Genomic DNA, 20,303 nt, shown 5'->3' with positions numbered 1-20,303 from the left:
TATTCCATCGGTGAAGGCCAGATCTAGTTGATTTAGGTTTGAATAAAACTGTTTTGCTTTGCTTAGATTTCAATTTTTTTTTATCTTTCAAATGTTAATCGAATATGCTTTTTGGTTTGATTTTGGTTTCTGTTTTGTGTTTTGATTTAATTTGATTGTGTGGTTACGTATGCGTAGGCGAGGCTTCGTCGTTGGAGATGAGTGGAGGTCAAGGATGAGGAGGCGGAGTATTCAATGGCGGTGATAGTGGAGGCCTTCGCTGCCGCCGGTAAAGATTTGAGGAGCAATTAGGTCAACTCTTGCGAATATACTGATGATTCGTAGTTGGAAGCACTGTGACCGTTGATGTTGGTCGAATATACTAATGTTGGTCGAAGATACTGGTGTTTTAGTTGTTTTAGTTTCGTTTTAGTTTTAGTTATGAATTGTAATGTTTTAGTTACACCTTTTTTGTATTTAGTTAAGAATAATTATGTTTTAGTTTTAGTTATAATTCTGAAATAATGGTCTTCTTAGTGGAATTGTTGGACTGATTTTCTATGTTTAAGTTATGAAATTTTAAGTTTTAGTCACGATTTTTTTGGTTTTAGTTAAGGTTTTTTGAGTTTTAGTTACGTATTTTTTAGTTTCCATTCATGGCTTTAGTTATGATTTTCCGAGTTTTAGTTATGATTTTACCAGTTTTAGTTACGATTTTCTTGGTTTTAGTTAAGAATTTTTGAGTTTTAGTTATGTATTTTTGAGTTTCAGATAACAAATTTCAGAGTTTTAGTTAAGATATAAAATTTTTAGCATTGAAAATAATTAGTTAAGCAATTTAATCAATTAGTTAAAAATGAAACTAATAAGTTAAGCTTCAGAACCAATTAGTTAAGCAATGTAATAAATTAGTTAAGTAATGTAACATATTAGTTAAACAATGCAACCAATTAGTGAATCACTGGAAGCAATTAGTTATGCACTGGATTTAATTAAGTTAACCACTGGAAGTAATTAGGTAAGTTTGATATTCTATTAGTTAAGCAACGAAACCAATTAGTTATGCAACGAAATCAATTAATTAAGCACTGAAACTAATTAGTTAAGCATTTAAACTAATTAGTTAAGCAATGAAATCAATTAGTTAAGCATTGCAACTAATTAGTTAAGATTTTATGATTTTTAGTTAATAATAAGTTTGTTTAAAATTAATAACTATTCGACTCATAAGTTTAACTATTTGTTTTTATGCCTTAACTATTTTGTTATTCAATTAGTTATGATTTTATTACTTTTAGTTATGTTTTACACTAGTTTAGTTAGTACCCCAAAAAAAATGAAAATTGTAATTTCGAACAAAAATTAGATTAAAAAAATTAAGCATGAAATCCAATTAGTTAAGCTTGAAAAAAAAACTTAAAAAAAAAATTTTTAAAAAAAATTTCCAAAATTTTTGTTTCAAAAAAAAGTGACGTCAGCACATGCGCCAACAGGGCTGTCAGCAAGACTGCTGTAATACCTCGTATTTTTCTATAATTATAAATATATTTTATTATATTTATAAAGCATTTCGTTGTATTTTTATAAATTAATCTCATTTAATGAGAATTAAATGCGCTTTTTATTTTTAATTAACTAAATATTAATTATTTCGAAAACCGTATTTTTATAAAATAAATTCAATGAATTTATTTAATCGGGAATTGTTGGGTCATATTTCAAAAACGAATTTAATTTAATTAAGGCCCAGTTGTTTGCCATAATCAAACCCAACAAAAGCTTGCAAGGATTAAATTCAACTAAGCCCAAAAAGCAAGCCCAACCTTAAACCCTAATACCTAACCCATGAAGGGATGAGAACCTATAAATACCCCTCCCCTTCATGAGATCCCCTAACTTAAAAATTCTGAATTTTGCTCTCCTCTCTCCTCTCTTACCTCTCCTCTTCGTCCGACCCTTTCTTGAGCCACAAGGCACGAGCCGTGCCCTTGTGCTCGTGCCCAGCCGCGCCTCACGCGCACCCCTCTCTCTCCCTCTCGTCGCGTCGCAGCCCCGCAGCGCCCAGCACTCGTGCACGAGGCCGCTGCTGCTGCTGCTGCTTGTTGTGCGCACTCGCGTGCTCGTCCCTTGCTCGCCCTCGTCCCGCGTCGCGTCGCAGCACAACAACAGTGTTGTGTGTGCGCGCGCTGTGTCCCGTCTGTGCCCAACACCTCTCGCCTGCCCTTGCGCGCACGCTTTGCCGCGTGTGTGTGCCTTGCTGTGCCCAGCGCCCTCGTCGCCCCTCTCGCCCCTTGCGCGCGCGCCACTGCTGCTTGCGGTGCGTGTTGCGTGTGTTGTTGTTGCATTGTTCGTGCGACGCACACGCACACAACACGAATAATTGTTGTGTGTGTGTGTGTTGCCAATTGGAAAGATCAAATTTTGTTTTCAAAAATATTAATTTTCAGTTTTAAATTGATTTAAGTATTGTGATTAAATTTAAGTATTGGATTGTTTAGATTAATTAAAACGGTTGTGAACACCGTATTGGGTTAGTATTGTGTTTTAATTAAAGAGATTGGTTTTGATGATTTAAATCATGATTTTCAGATTTAATAAGTTTATAAAGTGTTGATTTTTGAAGTCAAAACATGTTTTCGGATTAAACCATTGTTAGGGTTTCGGTTTCAAATCGATTGAGCGATTGATTCACATAATTTAATGACAATTTAAATTATGGGAATCAACCTAAATTTTCAGATTGGTTATAAGCTTTAAAAAGTTGGTTTTTAAGGGTTTTAAAGCAAAAAAGTCAATGTTTTTATGCTAGGACTTGAGTTGACTATTTGAGACTATTAAAGTATCAATTAATGATTGATTTCTAATTAAACTAAGAGTTTTAGTTTCTTAAATAGTTTCTGGAAATTTAGTAAACATGGATAATAATTTGGTTCTCTTATTTTGTTTTATAGGAGTTGATTTCTAGTGAGTCGTGATTCGCACAGTGGCCCCCGTACTTAGGTATTCCAGGTACGTACAAGACTAGGGTGGCCACCCATCCCTTGAAGACTTTGTGAAGTGTATTGAATGCGAATCATGTGAACTTATATGATGTTATGAATTCATGTTTGATGATTGGGAATGAATATGTTATTATGAATTCATGTTTAATGTTGAGAACAAGCATATTATTGTTATTGTTGAATCTATGTGAACGAGCATGTTATGAATTGAATTATGCTTTATAGATTCTATTGAACTATCATGTTATGGACTTTTATAATCGTTGAATTATGTCAAGCATGTTGTTCAATTGGTTTGCATGTATGGGTAGTGCGCATGCAAGTTGTTATTATTATTATGCTATAGTACAGGATGTCTAGCATAATTATTGAGCCAGTCGAATATTGCCAGTGAGCAATATATATTCTACCAAAGGGGTAGAATATGTTAGAGAGTCTATGTGAATTGAATTAAGGACAATTCGTGCTAAGGGCACACCCCGCTTGTTAATAGGCAATGTCGGGTTATCTCAAACAGTGTTTTTGAGAAGGAACAATGGGAGTAATTTCACTTGAGTCTTGTTTGATCACAAGTCCTAAAGAAGTAAAATATTAAAGAGTCATTGTTGAATTGTTTAATTGTTCAATTGTTTGTATGTTGTGTCTTGAGTCGCCTTGAACATAATATACTAATTAACGTAAAGTGTAACTCAAAGAGCTTCAAAACTCTTGGAACGCATATACCTTGAGTATGAACAATGGGGGGAGTCTTGCCGGAAAACTTGTACTCCTAGAATGATACAAGACGTTGTTTCATTCTCTTTTATGCCGTTTTGTATTGGAATTCCTGTCGGTATGGCCCGACTGTCGGTAGTAGCCCGACTTATCTTGGTGTATGGTTGGCTCCCATCACCCTTTTCTTTCCTTTTGAGGATACCTTACTTTACCCGTTTGAAGCTACTTTTTATTAAACTGTTAGTCAAGAGTCGTGTCTCGTGTCGAGTCTTGTCTCCATGTTTACTTGTTTATTTTATGGCTTTTGCATGTGGATTATTAATTCCTCGAGTGAAGCATGTTAGGATAGAAAGTTATTCTAGCTTGTTCGTACTCAGCTTTTGCTGACTTCGTGCTTCATGTCTTCTGGTCATGGCCTTCGCCTTAATGACCCTATGATGATCCATCAATTGCATTTGCGTTGTTGGGGAGTAGATTTTCAATAAAGCAGGTTTGTAGAGATAACTTGCGGGAGAAGTTATCATGGGATTCGAGTTGAGAGTTTTATACTTCCGTAATTTATAAACTCTATTTCTATTTCTATTCATAGTCATGACTAATACTACTATTTTCAGTTAATGGATTTCCAATGATTTGTTTTAGTTTGGGCCTCAACGGTTCCAACTTGTTTAATGACCATTAACTATTTATTTAATATGTTTGAAAGTTAGTTAATTACGCTGCGTAATCCTGGTAAATAGCCTTATCCATTATCACGGTGGCGGTAATATCTTGGTAATTCCTGTGTTTTAAGTTGGAAAATGTTTTATAAAAAGCAAGGAATTATTAGGGTGTTACAACTGCCAACAAGGCGGTGTTTCCTGTGAGGCGGTCTCACACAAAAGTTTCTCTTTAAGCAATCCTACGTGATAAATCAGTATTTTTATTTTTTTTTCTCAAACCTCTATCTAATTACTTTTTTATCTTAAATTATTATGAAGTGAATTTTATCTTTTACCATATTTATCTATTTGTTATTTTTTTTTAAATAATTAGTATTCAATTTTATGACTGGACTTTCCTTCGTTGCGCATTTGAAGCCCGTGCGATGCACGACTTTCGTTCTATTTTGTTTATTTTTAATAACTATTTTTACTTATGTTATTAGGTTGCGTTTTGGTGAATACATAGGTTCACCAAAATTAAAGTCAAAGATGTGATTATGTATAGGTTATGGAAAAATAAAAGTGAGAGATGCGATTGTCGATGGGTTATGAGTTGAACAATACGATCAATTTATAGGACTTAATCAATTATAAATTTGGATATGATTAGAATTGTCAATTCTTATCTTAACTTGGAATTATGGTTTGATTATAATTTTCAATTTCTATCTTGAAGAGTTATAGTGCATTGTGTAACTTGAAATTATAATTTGATTAGAACTTTTATGATTTATATGTATGTTGTATTCTAATTTTATCATGGAAATAATGGGATAATAAATTTAGATATTTAGAATATCATGTGAGCTTATTTGGTAATTACGTAGTAATGTCATACTCCAGTACTCCTTACTATATTTGACTGTTAGTCTTGAATAATTAGTAAAATTTACTATTCCTTATACTATATGTTATGTGCATCTAAGAGCACACACAACCTTGACATGTAGGGGTCAAGTGATAATTGACATGACAAAATGAATACAATGTTGACAGTGTGCAAGGGTCAAAATTTTATTAACTTGACCCGGGTCGGATATGTGACCCTTGGTCAAGTTAGTAAATTTGGGATGTGGGGCCAAATTTCTGTGCAAGTTGCATGGATGTAATTTGCATTTTGTATAGATTAACTATGTTGTTGTTTTCTGTACGCATGATCTGCTACTTTGTTTTAACTCTACTACTTTATTTTCATGTGTTGTTGCTTGCAATTTTCATTTCATGCATGGTTTTCATATTAATTTTAAACGAAGGGGAAATTAAGCAAAAATTAGTAGTTAGTTATGTATCAATTTTACTTCATTGTGCTATATATGTATGTTTAAGGTTATACGTTACATTTTTATTTATATGTATGTAAATTTAATTTCATATTTATTTGTTTGTTAAAATTAATAATTGTGTTTGAACTTTGAAGGTGAATTTGAAGTGGGGTATATGTAAAAGTAAAAAAGTAGGTAAGGGAAATAAATAACCTTGAGTCAAGATGTAGAAGAAAAATGAGAGATTTAAGTAAGAATTATGTCAAGTTAGTGGAAGATGATGTGGAAGAAGGAGAATGATAAAATATAAATTATTTTTCATTTGACCGAAGGTCGAAGATGCACATGGTCTAATATCATATCCTATTCGGTTGCCCCAAAATTCTCCTTTTATGAGATTGTAAATATACTACGTATCAACTATTAAGAAAGGATATTGACATTGTAATTCCAACGTAGAGTTATATTAGTAGTCAAAGATATGTGGCACCTAAATCTTATTTTTGATTGGCTTAAACCGATAGATATCCTACGTGACGCTCTAATAATTCAACAATGTTTTTAATTCAAAAATAAATTACATATCTTATTTTTCATTGGCCAAAACCAATAAAATTCTTACGTAGCGCTCTAATAATTCAGCAAATATGCCTCCTTTATATATATTAGATTGGATTAGATTAGATTGTACACCATATTTAAATAAGAATTTGCGTGGCAAGAATCAGAGACAGAGAATAGGAAGAGGACTCAATGTTACATTAAGAAATAAAGTAGCCTATCGTATCAAAATTTGCATATCATGCCGTCAGCAATCTGGCATATACTACATATACAATTGCAGGAGACTACTTACTATACACGTTCATTCAGCATTGATTATTAAGCAAATATAATCAACGAATGTCTTGCTTCTCTCAACCTTAATTACCTTCATGTATATGCCGCTATTAGAAATTCAGCAACCGGATATCAAGAAGCTCTTGGCAATAAATCATCTGTTCCACTCCATACTCTGAAAGTTAGTTACCCCCGATAAAATGAATATATATGCACATGAACGAGCGATCTGTTAAGGTGGTTAGCAAAGAATGTCGTTGGCATTGGTTGGCTTAATCCTTTCCCAACGAAGTTAAAAACATGCTCAGGTACTTAGGCGGGGGATCTGTGCCTTCCAATAACAAATTTTAGGCTGTATGCAGCACTAGAGATTTATTATCCTCCTAGAGATTTCTGTCTATACCCATACTTCATCCTCTCAAATAGTTTCTCCTTAATTTTCCGTTTTTTGTCCATCTTTATCCTATATCTTTGCTCCCTTTCTCTTTCGTATATACCTTGCCAATGCACTTCCCCCGTCAGTGGCCACAACCAGGCTTCATGTTGCAGGTCACCATCATCTGATGCTTCTGCAAGGTCTTCATCCATAATTTTTAACAGTGTAAAGTTAAAGTATTTAACCCACATAGATCCTTTCCGTAGGTCTACTGGATGCTGCTCTTCAAGCAGACCTGTATTTGGATCAATGTATACCATCCTCCGTGCACTATGATATGCCCAGACATTGACTAGAAGCTCCAAAACCCGGCAGTAACAGTGTTTTTTCTGCAAACAAAAAAGCATTACCAATACGTTCCCCTTGGATATGTGCGAATCAATTTAGCAAAAACAATTACCTCAACTTCTGAAATTCCCAGTGGACATTTTTTTATTCTACTGCTGTCACTGTGTATAGCATCAAGAGAATCGACAAACATCCTGTGAACAGGTTATTTACAAGATCACTTGGTTATTCTCTATATACAGTGTGACATCTTCAAGACTTCTAAAGTAGGAATTAGAACATCATATAAGAGTAATGGAAAAAAATCCCTTTTCTATATATCTGCACAGTTACCTGGTAAACATCATAAATTCCAGAAAGGAAGATGTTGGCATGACCCAACTGTGCAAGGCAGACCAATGGCCGGAGTCCTCGGGCATCGGGGGAAGCGCATCAACACTTGAAGGCAAACCATACATACGTCGGAAAGCATTTTCAAAAGCTGTTCTGAGGGGTTGTAGAAAAAAATATTCACATTTAGCAAAAATTTCCAAGTCATAAACAACAAGCTTATGTCGGAAATATACAAACTATGAAGGACCTGGAAATAAGCAAATGCTTGCAGTACGTACAAAATATGGCAAACAGTATTATCATACTCAACATGTGTCTTCATGAACATAATCAATCAACTCTAGCAACATAACGTTTACATAATAAAATGAGAAGTTATGAAGATGAGGAGCCCTGCAGGACACAAGCAAACATATAGCAAACAGGCTAGAATGGAAAGAACACAATTTTGGGAACCACATCTAGTACAATTGACATTACCAACTAGTAATGCAGTGGTAAATTAGGAAGCAAAGTTCCCCAAAAACTAAGAAATACAAGCATGTAATTTTTTTTTGGGCCTGATTAACTCTACTCATCCTTTTACTTCAAAAAAACTCTACTCATCCTTCACATCTCACAATAAACTAACCTTAATGGAAATTAACGCATTAGGAAGAAAAGCTGAATGTTCCAATGTATTTGCAAATGCCAACTATGAACCAAAGAACTTTTTTGATGTGTGCTAAGAAACAATGAACTTATTAGTGCTCTGCTCCACACAATTAGCTGGAAGTAGGAATTTGAGCAGGGAATACAGGCCAAGCTTCCTAATGGGATTGAAGTTTATTTATTTTTGTAGACAACAACGGAAAAAGTTTTTACAAAGAAGATTTAAATATTGCTCACAAAAAAGGCCAGATCACACTTACAATTTGAAAATAGCCCCTGGAATTTCCAGCCAAATAAATAACACACAAGAGAAACCAACAAACACAGCTCTTCAAAGTTAGTCTGGAATAACTGTTGACTGTTCTACAAGATTGGGTGCTTGTGGTTAAGATAAGTTTAGGAGAATTTGGTACTAAGAGGGATTCAGCAGAACCTTTTCCCTTAAGTTTTGAAGCAATAGTTAAAATGTAAGAAATCCAGTGGAGTGTTTTAATCAGGCACGAATAAACAAGAATGTCTATTTGTAAGCAATATCATATAAAATGAGAAAGCCAGAAATAGATGATAAGATACAAATTTATCAAAACTAGAAAGGTGAAAGTGTATATAGAATGAGGTCAAAGTTGTTTCTCCTATATCTACTTGAATGATATACAACAACAACCAAGCCTTAGTCCCAAAATGATTGGGGTCGGCTAACATGAACCCTTCGTAAGGAACCGTCTATGGAACATTAAGTAAGAGAAATAAAAGGTTATGTTAAAAAGAGTAAACACGAGGCACAAAAAAAGGTAAAACGAAAATAACATGGGTCGGTTTAAAGAAGAGGCAAAAAATGTTAATAAAAATAAAAATAGGAAAACGGGAGAAGTTTGCAAAAAAATAGAAAAAAGGGCAAGAGGTGGAAAAGAAGTCATGTTGAGTCGTCGGCATGTATTATCACCCTCCACTCCACCCTATATAAATCCCCTAATGCGAATATTTTGTATGTAGTCGCTTAAGCGAAACTTTCGGATGTAATATCAATCCCCGATAAACTCACATCACTCTCAAATACACTCTTCGATGTTTGTTTTGGTCTTCCCTTAGCCCTCACAATTTCATCCATTTGCCCTTTTCAATTCTTCTAACCGGCGCATCATTTTGCCTCCGTCTGACATGGCAAACCACCATAGTCTATTCTCCCTCATTTTGATCTCAATCGCTGCAATTCCCATTTTCTTCCTAATCGCTTCATTCCTCTATTGATCATTTCTTGTATGGCCACACATCCAACGCTCGTACGTATCTCCATTGAATGCGAGATTGTTTAACAACACAAATTCCCCTTCAATCTATTGGGGCATGTCTGGATCATACACGGAGAAACCTTGAAGCATTCTTCCCCTTCAACCAACCTGATTTAATTCTATGTCCGACATCTCCATCCAACTCCCCATCCTTTTGTATGATAGGTCCTAGGTAGAGAAAGAAATCTGAACCTTCTATAGTCCTCCTATCTAAGGTGATCGCCCTGCCTTTCTACTTCTATTACCGCTAAACTTACACTCCAAATACTCGGTCTTACTTCTGCTCAACTTAAAGCCACAAGCTTCCAAAGTACGTCTTCATAATTCCAACTTACTTTCCATGCCTCCTTTCGTTTCTTCCATCAACACAATATCATCTGCAAACAACATGCACCATGGTATATTGTCTTGAATTGAACTCGTCAATTCATCCATTACTATGGCAAAGAGAAAAAGGCCAAGTGCGGAACCGTGATGCACTCAAATCGTGATTAGGAACTCCTCTGTCACTGGTCAACATCTCGTGCTGGCTCCCTCATACATATCCTTAATGATGTCAATATGTTTTTGCGAAATTCCCTTCCTTGTTAAAGCTCACCAAAGTACTTCCCTCGGTACCTTATCATATGCCTTCTCCAAATTAACGAAAACCATGCAAACTTTTCTTCTTATCCTGATAGTTACCCATTAGTTGTCTCATAAGATGAATGACCTCCATAGTTGATCTTCCTAGCATGAAGCCAAATTGGTTCTCCGAAATCTTCACACTTCTCCTTAACCTTGGTTCAATCACTCGCTCCAAAAGGTTCGTGTATGACTCATTAGCTTGATCCCTCGATAGTTGGCACAATCGTAGATGTCTCATTTAATCATGTACAAAGGGATCAAATGATCAATGTACTGTTCCTCCACTCCAATGACATCTTGTTGCTTCTCCAAATCTTGTTGAAGAAAGTTATCAACCAATCAGTTCCCCTCTCTCCCAAACATCTCCGAATCTCGATAGGGATGCCACGCGACCTACTGCTTTCTTCAATCACATCTTTTTCAATGTCAATTTGACTTCACAATTGACCATAAAAAATCGTGCGAGATAGTTATATCTCCAACATCTTGCCCTCGATCACCATTAATAGGTTGTCAAATATGACCTCCATCTCTCCTTTATCTCCTTGTCTCCACCCAGAACTCTTTGTTCCACATCCTTTACACACTTAACCTTTTCAATATCTCGTGTCTTACAAAGAGATATTGTTTGGAAAAAAAAATTAAGGGAAAATAATGAAATTGTACACACCTCGAACAAAGAGGATTAAAAACCGACATTTTGAAAGTTTGACAAAGTTCGTAACCATGCTTTAACAAGCTCACTAGTTGTCACTTCTCTCCTCGTTCTTCTAACCAATAGATGGCCAGAAGCAGAAAAGACCATAAACTTTAAGTTCAGTAATCAAAAGCCCCATTATTATATCACCTTTCAGTTAATGGACGTGGTAACTTGTCGATCAAATGACTTCTGAATAACACTCTACGCCTGAATAACTAAGATATGTTGCCTAGCAGACTAGAGAAGTTAATTGGTGGCTGACAGGTTCCTAAAGGCTGTTAAGAGATTAGAGACGAAAGTAATCTTACTTTTTCACTGTTGTTTTTTTGGAAGTGAGAGGACAACAATAAGTTCAAATTTGTTACAGGGCATTTTGATAGACTATTTTTTAGAGCAAATTATTTCACCACTATCTAATACTTCCTCGATTTATTAACGTTCTTATTTTCACGTTTGCCAACGCATAACTTCAACCATTAATATCTTTAATTATTAAATAGCAAAAAATATAAAAAGTTAATTTTTGAATTTATACATTGAGACAAATCTAAAAAGATATCACATGACTATGTATTTTTTTAAGTATAAATCAGTAAATCACCGAGAGTCAAAGTAGTGTATGTGAATAGTGTAAAATTCAAAATATTGCAACTAAAAATAAACGGAGAAAGTATTTAGCGAACAAATTCCGTATCCATTCCGCATCGTAAAGCATTTCCTCATTTCAAAAATGGGTACATCAACCATGGTCCATGGACAGCTTATTGCATCAGCTCAAGTAGGGACCGTAGGGTCCATTTCATTCAAAATAACTTTTTACCGTACTATTCTTCTGTAATCTATCTCTATGTCTTTTTGCGCTATCAGACAACACCTTAACTGTTAACTCACTATCAGTGTTCTATGTACAGTCTAATTCCAAAGAACTGAGAGCATGAGAAGAAAATTATCAATCCAAAAGAAGCTCGAAAGTGAGGAAAGAAGTTTTCTACGATAACATCCTATTGAAGAAAACCCCTCAGAGAAACTAGTGTCCATGAAACCTTGATTATATGCAACAATAAAATAGCAACAATGAAAAGTACTTCTCTTGCCACCATAGTTTAAACTTTAATTAGAAACTGACCGTAGATGAAGAGTTTATCAAGTAGAGTTGGAATGCATATTCCATCTAGGAAAATATGCTTTAAGAATATTTCGAAATATATGGAGTACTAAAAGATATTCTATGAGAGAGCTTTAAAATGAATAAATAAATAAATAAGCAGTCACCTGCAGTATCCTCCATTTAAGATATCACATATTGACCAAAAGGAAACCAAGCTGTTGCTTCCTAAAAGACCAAGATCCATGTCCAATCGTGTCCAAAAGTATATGGCATCTCCATTGGTTTGATGCTGTATTGTTTCTTCAAGAGCTCTTTCTGCTTTCAATGACAGTGAAACCTGTTTTGTCATCAGAAGATCAAACCTACAGTTTGATCTCAAATAGGAATATAGAAATGAGTAGCACGGCCTAGTATATCAGTATTCAGCCAGTTCATATGATGTATTTAGGCTTGAATTCTTGAATAAATCTAACTGAATTTGCAAGATTAGGATCCCGATTACAAATCTAACCCAAAAAAATGCGTCAAATTTTACCTGTCTACCAGAAGCTTTCCATGACTGAAACCCAACCCATGGTCTCTTGTGAATATCATCCACCCTATATGCAATAGAAAACATGCCCCCCATTTCACAGAGAAGATCCCGGTAGTGGGGGTCATTTAAAATGGGAAGCCTATAAGCTGCATCCACGTCGTCTGAGCTTGACCTTCGTGTTTTTCTAGACTGGTTTGGAAAAAAGGCAAGTGGGAAACAGGTTAATCAATTAATTTTGCAGTTCAAATAGTACCACATAATATATTTGAAAATATGTGTGCAAGTATGTGTGCACGCGTGTGTGTGTGTTTGCTGGCTAACAACTCGGGCTTTACAGTTTCATCAAAACACAATACTACAACTCAAAGCTAACTTGGATTTCATCAATTGCCTACATTAAGAGTGTAAACTTTTAATAACCTTTCCAATGATTTTCATTACTAAGATGTTTTTCCTAGTCAAAAGAATACTAGTAAAAGATTCACATGAAGGGAAATTTATTACCATAAATAGAAGCATCTAATCAGAAAATAGGTTATTAGAGATAGGACTTCACAGTAAATGGTGATTACAGAACTTACAAGACTTAAACCACGATACAAGGAGCCATGATGCAAAAGTGGCCAAGTTCCAGCACCAGTATAAACTTCATAAATGCACAACAGACGACCTGTTCTTTGTAGTTCTCCATCATCCCTTTCATTTGCTTCAAACCTAAGTTTCTCAGACTTACGAGCATTTCGGTATATCTCATCCCAAGCACCAGGGTCCTTCTCCATTCTCTCGTCGATCTGTAGATCAGAAAAATACGACGCCCATAAGTTTATGTGGCTAGTCCATAAGGTAAAGTGAAGAAGAAATGGAGAAACATAAGGTAAATGTGAGAAGAGTAAGGCAGAAGATCTAGGGAAATGCCTGATCCATTTCTCGCCTCTCAAACTCTTCCAAACTTGCAATTTGTTCGACACCATCAAAATCTTCTGTACTCAAAAGATCCCGTTCTGTGATGTCACTGTTCTCCACAGATATATTTCTTAAGGTTACATAACTATTGAAATCTTCCTCAAGCAATTGGACAATGTTAGAACCTTCTACTATATTGCCTTCCTCGTCAATACTTATCATGTCATCAGCAGTCTGTTCCATTACTTCACTAAAGGAGTTCCATTCCCATGAGTCCTCTTGAATTTGAGATACCGGAGAAGGAAGCATTGCATCGGAAGGAAAATTAACCACGTTTTCCATAAGCTTTGCATGGCCAGTTATGGATTCAAAAGCTAATAAGTTCCTAGCGAGAAGCTTCCCAGCAGAACCAACTGAACCAGCAAATTCAGAGATTTTCCCTTCACTTGATATTAAATGCGAGAAGATTCTCAGCAGATCATCTGGATTGTGTTTAGAGAAAATCATTCCATGAACACCATCAGCAACCTGCATTTTCCGTAATTTTAACCAGAGCAACAAGGAATACAGTGTCTCAATAGTCATGTTAAACATTTCTGGGAAAAACACTCACGTGTTGGGTTATGACTGGAAGATCAGGTACAACAACAGGAATCCCAAAGGACATTGCTCTGATTAGCAATGATGGGAAGGCTTCTTCCTCTTGTGATGATCCATATAGAACTATGTCAGCCATCAACATTACTCCATTCACATCATGGTCCAGGCTATAGTGCCTCATGGAACCTGGACTAAGTCTAAGGTGAGCTGCAACACCCTACATCAAATGAAAGAAATAACATAACAATATAAAAAATACACCAAACTACAATGGAAAGTGATTGTTACTATAACATCATATAATTAGTTTCTGAGACTAGCTAACCCGTCCTCTTATTATGACTTTGACTTTATAAAAAACTAAGAGGGGAAAAAATGACCAGAAAACTACTTCCATTTTCTTAATAAGCTTGACAAGGACTAGTTTGATTTAAAAGATTTTACTTTTAGGTTTCAGAAGAAAACTACATTTTAGACAAAAGAAATCTTACAATAGACAGATAAACAAAACTACACTCTTAACGTTCAAGCCAGGAAACGGACTAGGGTAAAGCTACGCAGCACTAAGTAAATAATCTTAGTATCCAAAAAAAAAAAACATAATCTTTTTCAGATTAATCCTCTTGGCCAGAAGACTTCCTAAAGAAGTCTTTTGACCTGGATTCTTGAGGGACTTGGTATACATAAAGCTAAATTGAGTTTAACAAGGCTTGTTACTAGAAAAAAAAAAATATACTTATATTTTTTCCTAATTTAGTTTCCATGTCTTGGTACCTAAAGTCTTATATGTGACCAGCCACACCATCAACTTGATGATGGTGTGGCATGTTCACTCTTGTAACTAAGTCCAACGCGTTGGTTAACGGAACTTTAAAACGTCAGTTTAGTTTTAGGGCAGTTACTTTTATAGGTATAAGTCAGTTACTTTTATAGTTTTAGGCCAGGTACTTTTATAGTTTTAGTCAAGATGCTTCTATAGTTTTATAGTTTATACTTTCAGGGAAGATACTTTTATAGTTTTAGTCAAGATACTTCTATAGTTTTATAGTTTATAGTTTCAAGGAAGATACTTTTATAGTTTTAGTCGAGATACTTCTATAGTTTTATAGTTTATAGTTTCAGGGAAGATACTTTTATAGTTTGAGGGGAGGTAAGTTTATAGTTTTTAGGCCAGGTATTTTTATACAAGGAACCTCTAATATGAAATTCAAGAAACTGCAATAAAACAAGAAAAGTAACAACGAATACAATGTATGAGTAACACCAGCATAAAAAGTCAGGTAACACTTGTCAATAACCTTCTCCAACGCGCGAGGGAGTTGGTACTTTTATAGTTTTAGGGGGGTACTTTTATAGTTTTAGACAAGGTACTTCTATAGTTTTGGAGACTGTTTCCTGGAACAGCTCTCTAGACGTCAAACATAAGAGTTTGCATAAGTGATATTGAATTACCTCTAAAGCATCATTAGATCCGTTACTGGTGTTTCCACATAAAAAAATGAATTTAAAGGATCCAGCAGCATCCTTCCCCTTCGCATACTTGGCAAGAAGGGGTCCAATAGTATGCATTGCAACAGCGTAATCCCAAGATAGTTCATTGTAGAAAACGGAACTCCCAAGAACCACAATCAGCACATCATCTGCATCATAACCATTGCTCTTTCGCAAATCATTTCTGGAGTGGATTTTAAGATAGCTTTCAGCAGACCACACATCTTTTGGTGATCCAGGAATCACAAAGAAGTTTCCACCGTCAAGAGAGCTGTATAACATCTGTAAGCAATGATATGAATATATGAACTGAGAACAGCCTAGAGAAATCTCAAAAAAAAAAAAAAAAAAAAAAAGGAAGGGGAAGTGTTTGTGTAGTTGAACAAACCAAAAGTCAAATAAATTACCGGCATGGAAAAATCATGGAAGACAACAACATCTGCTCTGCCAAGTGCATGTTTCCAATGAGAAATAAGATGGTCCCAGCCCATCTTTTCGTAATGTAGAAGGCGCTTTGCAAGCCTAACCTCTTGAATAATCCATACAAGCGGAACAGAACAAAATGGCTCCTGCATGAGGCTGCACAAATATAACACTCACTGACCAGAACATCTCTATGTAGAAGGACTAAATAAAGTTTTAACAATCAACAGATACTATTACGCAGAATCCTTATTCCTGAGGTCTTTCGCAGAATATAATGCCATACCTCAGCAGCACCATATTCTGTTATACAGATGCAGCGGAAAAAACAAATATCTTTGATATACTGAGCAAGAGAGGATAAAAGGTACCTTGATACTACTTCTTTTGCCTCAAGAGAGTCTGCAATGACACCTTCAAAACTGTTGAATGAAAAGAACATGAAATTTATCACTTTTTAACGAGTGCAGAAAGCTAACAAATTGATGTCAAGGGATTAATTGTCCATAAACTTCTCTTGCTACAAACATAACATAAGTGCAGTAGATTAATGAGCAAACATACAGGGACCAATCAAACTGGTCATATCTTCTAGGATTTAGAATTGTCATTCGACCTCCTATTTCTTCCCACATTGTTCGTGCTTCACCATCCTTCAGAGCATATAACTGCCATCAAACAACATGATTGCCCATGAGGGTCCCAACTTATATTGAATCAATTGAAGAAAAAAAGCCAGTCTGTAATGCAGAGTCCAGATAGATTACATTTCAGAGGAGCAGTAAAACAAATCTGAAAAAGTCAACATGAAAAAGAGACAACGTAGCTTTCTTACACAGTGATCTAAGTCCCCCCCCCCCCCCAACACACACAAAAATACCCACAACGGGTAGAAAGTTACAGAGACGAGCAAATGTACTTGATTAAATTTGCAAACTGCGTATTGTTATGGATGGATGGGTTTACAATCACAAGATATATTTAATAGCAACCAGAAAACAATGCGGACATGACAATATTACCTGTTTCTCAATTAATCATAAACCAAATGAGCAATTCTGAAAAGATAGAATTACATTTATAATATAGAAGGAAAAAAGAACAATGCATAACTTAAAAAGAATACCTTCAGCATGTAGCCAATATGCCGTAAATTCTTCATCACGGTGAACAGCATTAACGACTCAGAATTTTTCTTCATGTTACCTAAAATCTGACACAATATGGAATCCTTAAACAACAGAAATACTCAGGAAAAAAGGAGGTGAAGAAAAAGAGGGAGTGCTATCATATGTCGTCATAATTTTAATATAACATTTCCTCGTCAAGTCGAAGCATTATCAGAGGTTAGAAGAATTTTACAGAAGCATACAACAATTAGCTATAATTACCCATCTATTTCTATCTTCAGTTGGCTTACAAGTTTCCTTCCTCTGTTTCTCGGGAGGAGAAAAAATTAGACATCGATGAACTAAGAAAATCACTTGCTAAGCTTTAAATATCAACCATGGGCACTCCACCAGCTAAAATAGATCAAAAGCGGTTAGCCTAGATCATTAAGTCACCATTAGGGGCTTCAGACCCTTTTCCTTTTTGATATAAAACACAAATTTTCAGCCTAGTAAGTGCTCCAACAGAAAATAAATTTCTCAAACTAGATGGATCGAGTTTGTAGTCAAATCAAGCAATGTTAGTCAAACCATTCCCACTGTTTTATTTCCTACACATATGTTACTCAGACTCAAGTATTCATGTTGAAAAGGGATACGTACCCAAGTGTCAGGCAAGGCTATTTTATTAAAAATAATCCATGTATTTGGTTTAAAATGAAGTGTCAACTGTCCATACCCATGGCCGAGTGTCGAGGATATGACACGGGTGCTTGAGATGAAATGAAGAGTCAGAGTAAAATAGCCTACACATCAAGAGGAGTTTGGAGGAAAGGGATGAATCAAACTGCAGCATCATAAATGTGTCATTGATAAACCCAATTATAAGGGTTGCCAGCCAACAGACAACTACCAGCTAATTTAACGAACTTAAGACGTACAAGTTAAATATGAGGTACTCGTATTACAACAACAATATTTTTTTTTAAGTACCAGGAGACGAGAACTATAACATGTACTATCCTTGTTTTTGACCCCTCGACATAAGTAAAAATTCAAAACCTCGACAAGTTAAAGTTTCCAAATTTGTGCATACTAGGTGGCAACTGGCAAGAATGTTTTTAACCTTGTTCTCTGTTGGTATTTGCATTTTACTCAAATAAAATAGACTATTTCTACATTTGTAACTGAATACTGCATTGTAAATTTACTACACCCTCAAGTACTTGCAATTATTAAAATTACTGAAATTCTGTTTTTACTGAATACAAAAGATGCACCAAAATACGCAAAGCTGGCTACACCAATCTAAGCACTTGCTCAAAGATCTTGAAACATTAGTGACAAAAAACAAGTTGTCTTATGCAATAGTAGTACATTACTCTGTAATCTCATTCAGTAACACTATACAGGCAGCAGAGGATTAGAGGCGACTAAAGTCTAGAAAATTGTCAGTTTTATCTCAAACATTAAATGGTCTACTTCATTCAAGTATTTAAGGGCTTAATGCATGTACGTATGGTTGAAAGTGAAACACATAGTACATGAACTCAGGAAGTAAAACCATTTCATTATCATTATCATTACCCCAATGGCTTAAAGAGGCTCCCGCAACAAAGGGGGTCGGACGTATGGATCCTTACCCCTACAATTGCAGAGAGGTTGATTCCAATTGACTCAAAAGCGATAACGGAACGACCGGGTCGACCATCTTCTACTTCATGGAAAGTAAGGGAAGAGGTTTTAAGAGCCATTTTGATTTAGTCAATTATATCCCAAAGTCAAAATAACAAATAAAATGGAATTTTATTTTTTCCTTTTCTAAGTTAGCCAACTAATAGACTGGCAACTATAATTAACAAAATAATAGAATTACAGCCATTGGAGTTCATCCAAGTTAAATATCATACTTCGTAGTTTAGAAGGTTCAATAATACCCCATATCCTTACTTGCTCAGAGTTAAAGAATAATGTGAGCCATCCAAAACATTAAATTGTAAATCGAATAATGAATCAAAGTTCGAGCTATATTTCTCTCAATTACCACAAAACCGTAATGTTTTCTTCATAATTCAAGTGATAATCTGTTTTGAGTGTTTTCTCACACACCTCTGTTCTTCTCTCTAATCTAACACTTTCAGTAAACAAATCACAATCACTGAGCTTGAACAACATTGGTAAAAGAGAACAACTTTGTGCACTCTAGATGACACATTTGACAAGTGTCAATTTTTTCAATCTCTTTTCTGAATAGAAATGGACAGTTGGTAAGTTGCCAATGCAAAGACATATATCTGATTTTTTTCTTTCTTTGTCATAAGCATTAAATATCCTCCTTCATATGCACATCAATCAGCAAAGCATAAGCATCAACTATATTTGATAAATCATCACAAAAATACGATGTTCAGTCGTAGCTATTACTCCGTAATATTTAGTTAATGCTTAATGTTTTGATATCATTTTCTTAAAAAGAAAACAAAATTTATAATGAAATACTGTAACATGATTAAAAAACCAGAAGAAACTTACAAGAGCAAGCATAGGAGGCCTAACGCCATTCCAAGGCATATTTCTAAGCAGATCAAGGCGACCTTCTTCTCGAAACCTTGCCGAAGAGATGAACCTCAAACCAGTCCCAAGCCTCAACCCGCGCATCGGTGCGCCACCGTCATCGCCGCCTTGCCTAAATACGGAAGTAATAGAGCTCTGCAAAACCATAGAAGCGAACGCAAATCCAAATACCGCAAGCAAAATGACGGCATAAATCAACGAATTCCCCTTAAATTGAAACGATTTCCGGCGAGAACGGTACCGAAGGCTGGCAGAGGAAAATTGACGATCAGTTAACTTCAATGCGTCGGAATTGTGCGGAAGAGGATGTGCGCGCTTGAAGAGAGATCGATCGTGATTCGAACGAAACCCTAGATCGCCATTGTCGTCGACAGAAGAGGCGGCGATTTCTGCCGAACTCAGTGAGTTGCGGCCCATCACTCAGTGAGTGAGGACAGGAGGAGAGAGAAAGTGAGTGGGAGAGTGAGAGAGTGAAGGATTAGAGAAATGTGATTGGAGTAACTAACTATCCAGCAGTCGTGATCAAAGCATCTAATTTGGATTTTAATTTTGCGAAAGTGTTATTAAAATTTAATTAAATCGGAAAAGCGAAGTGGGAAGTTGGGTGTAAGATTACGTTACGGGACCCAAAATTTTGGTTTGATCAGACAAATTTTGCATGTGATCACGGTGTATGTTTTAATAGACGTCGAGTATTGCGGCGGACTGTGCGACCATGGGTCATTGTCCTATCAT

At 35.6% G+C, this 20,303-nt stretch overlaps 1 protein-coding gene across 2 annotated transcripts; it reads right to left on the bottom strand.

Annotated features, from left to right (window-relative positions):
* Positions 1–6,399: 6,399 nt before the first annotated feature.
* LOC110789965 (uncharacterized) lies at positions 6,400–20,122 on the bottom strand. 2 transcript variants are annotated; one of them, XM_021994694.2, is made up of 14 exons: positions 19,527–20,122; positions 17,012–17,098; positions 16,450–16,553; positions 16,257–16,307; positions 15,870–16,041; positions 15,424–15,744; positions 13,985–14,188; positions 13,384–13,899; positions 13,050–13,259; positions 12,469–12,657; positions 12,098–12,270; positions 7,559–7,711; positions 7,338–7,419; positions 6,400–7,266 (listed from the first exon to the last, which is right to left on the bottom strand). In XM_021994694.2, the coding sequence occupies exons 1-14, from the start codon at positions 19,983–19,985 to the stop codon at positions 6,877–6,879; spliced, it is 3,111 nt and encodes a 1,036-aa protein (XP_021850386.2). In that variant the 5' UTR covers positions 19,986–20,122; the 3' UTR covers positions 6,400–6,876. The 2 variants fall into 2 exon arrangements, with proteins under 2 accessions (XP_021850386.2, XP_021850387.2); XM_021994695.2 differs by having other exon boundaries at positions 17,012–17,091; positions 19,527–19,639.
* Positions 20,123–20,303: the final 181 nt, after the last annotated feature.

Source organism: Spinacia oleracea, chromosome 5, assembly GCF_020520425.1.
Source record: "Spinacia oleracea cultivar Varoflay chromosome 5, BTI_SOV_V1, whole genome shotgun sequence".
Lineage (NCBI taxonomy): Eukaryota > Viridiplantae > Streptophyta > Magnoliopsida > Caryophyllales > Amaranthaceae > Spinacia > Spinacia oleracea.
This window is presented reverse-complemented; position numbering and strand designations above follow the sequence as displayed.

Coding starts and splice junctions, on each gene's coding strand:
- LOC110789965 (XM_021994694.2), bottom strand. CDS start 19,985: ATGGGCCGCAACTCACTGAGTTCGGCAGAAATCGCCGCCTCTTCTGTC. Junction 14,189..15,423: donor GATCTAATGATGCTTTAGAG/GTAATTCAATAT, acceptor CATTTGATGTAG/GGTGTTGCAGCTCACCTTAG. Junction 12,271..12,468: donor GGAAAGCTTCTGGTAGACAG/GTAAAATTTGAC, acceptor ATGACAAAACAG/GTTTCACTGTCATTGAAAGC.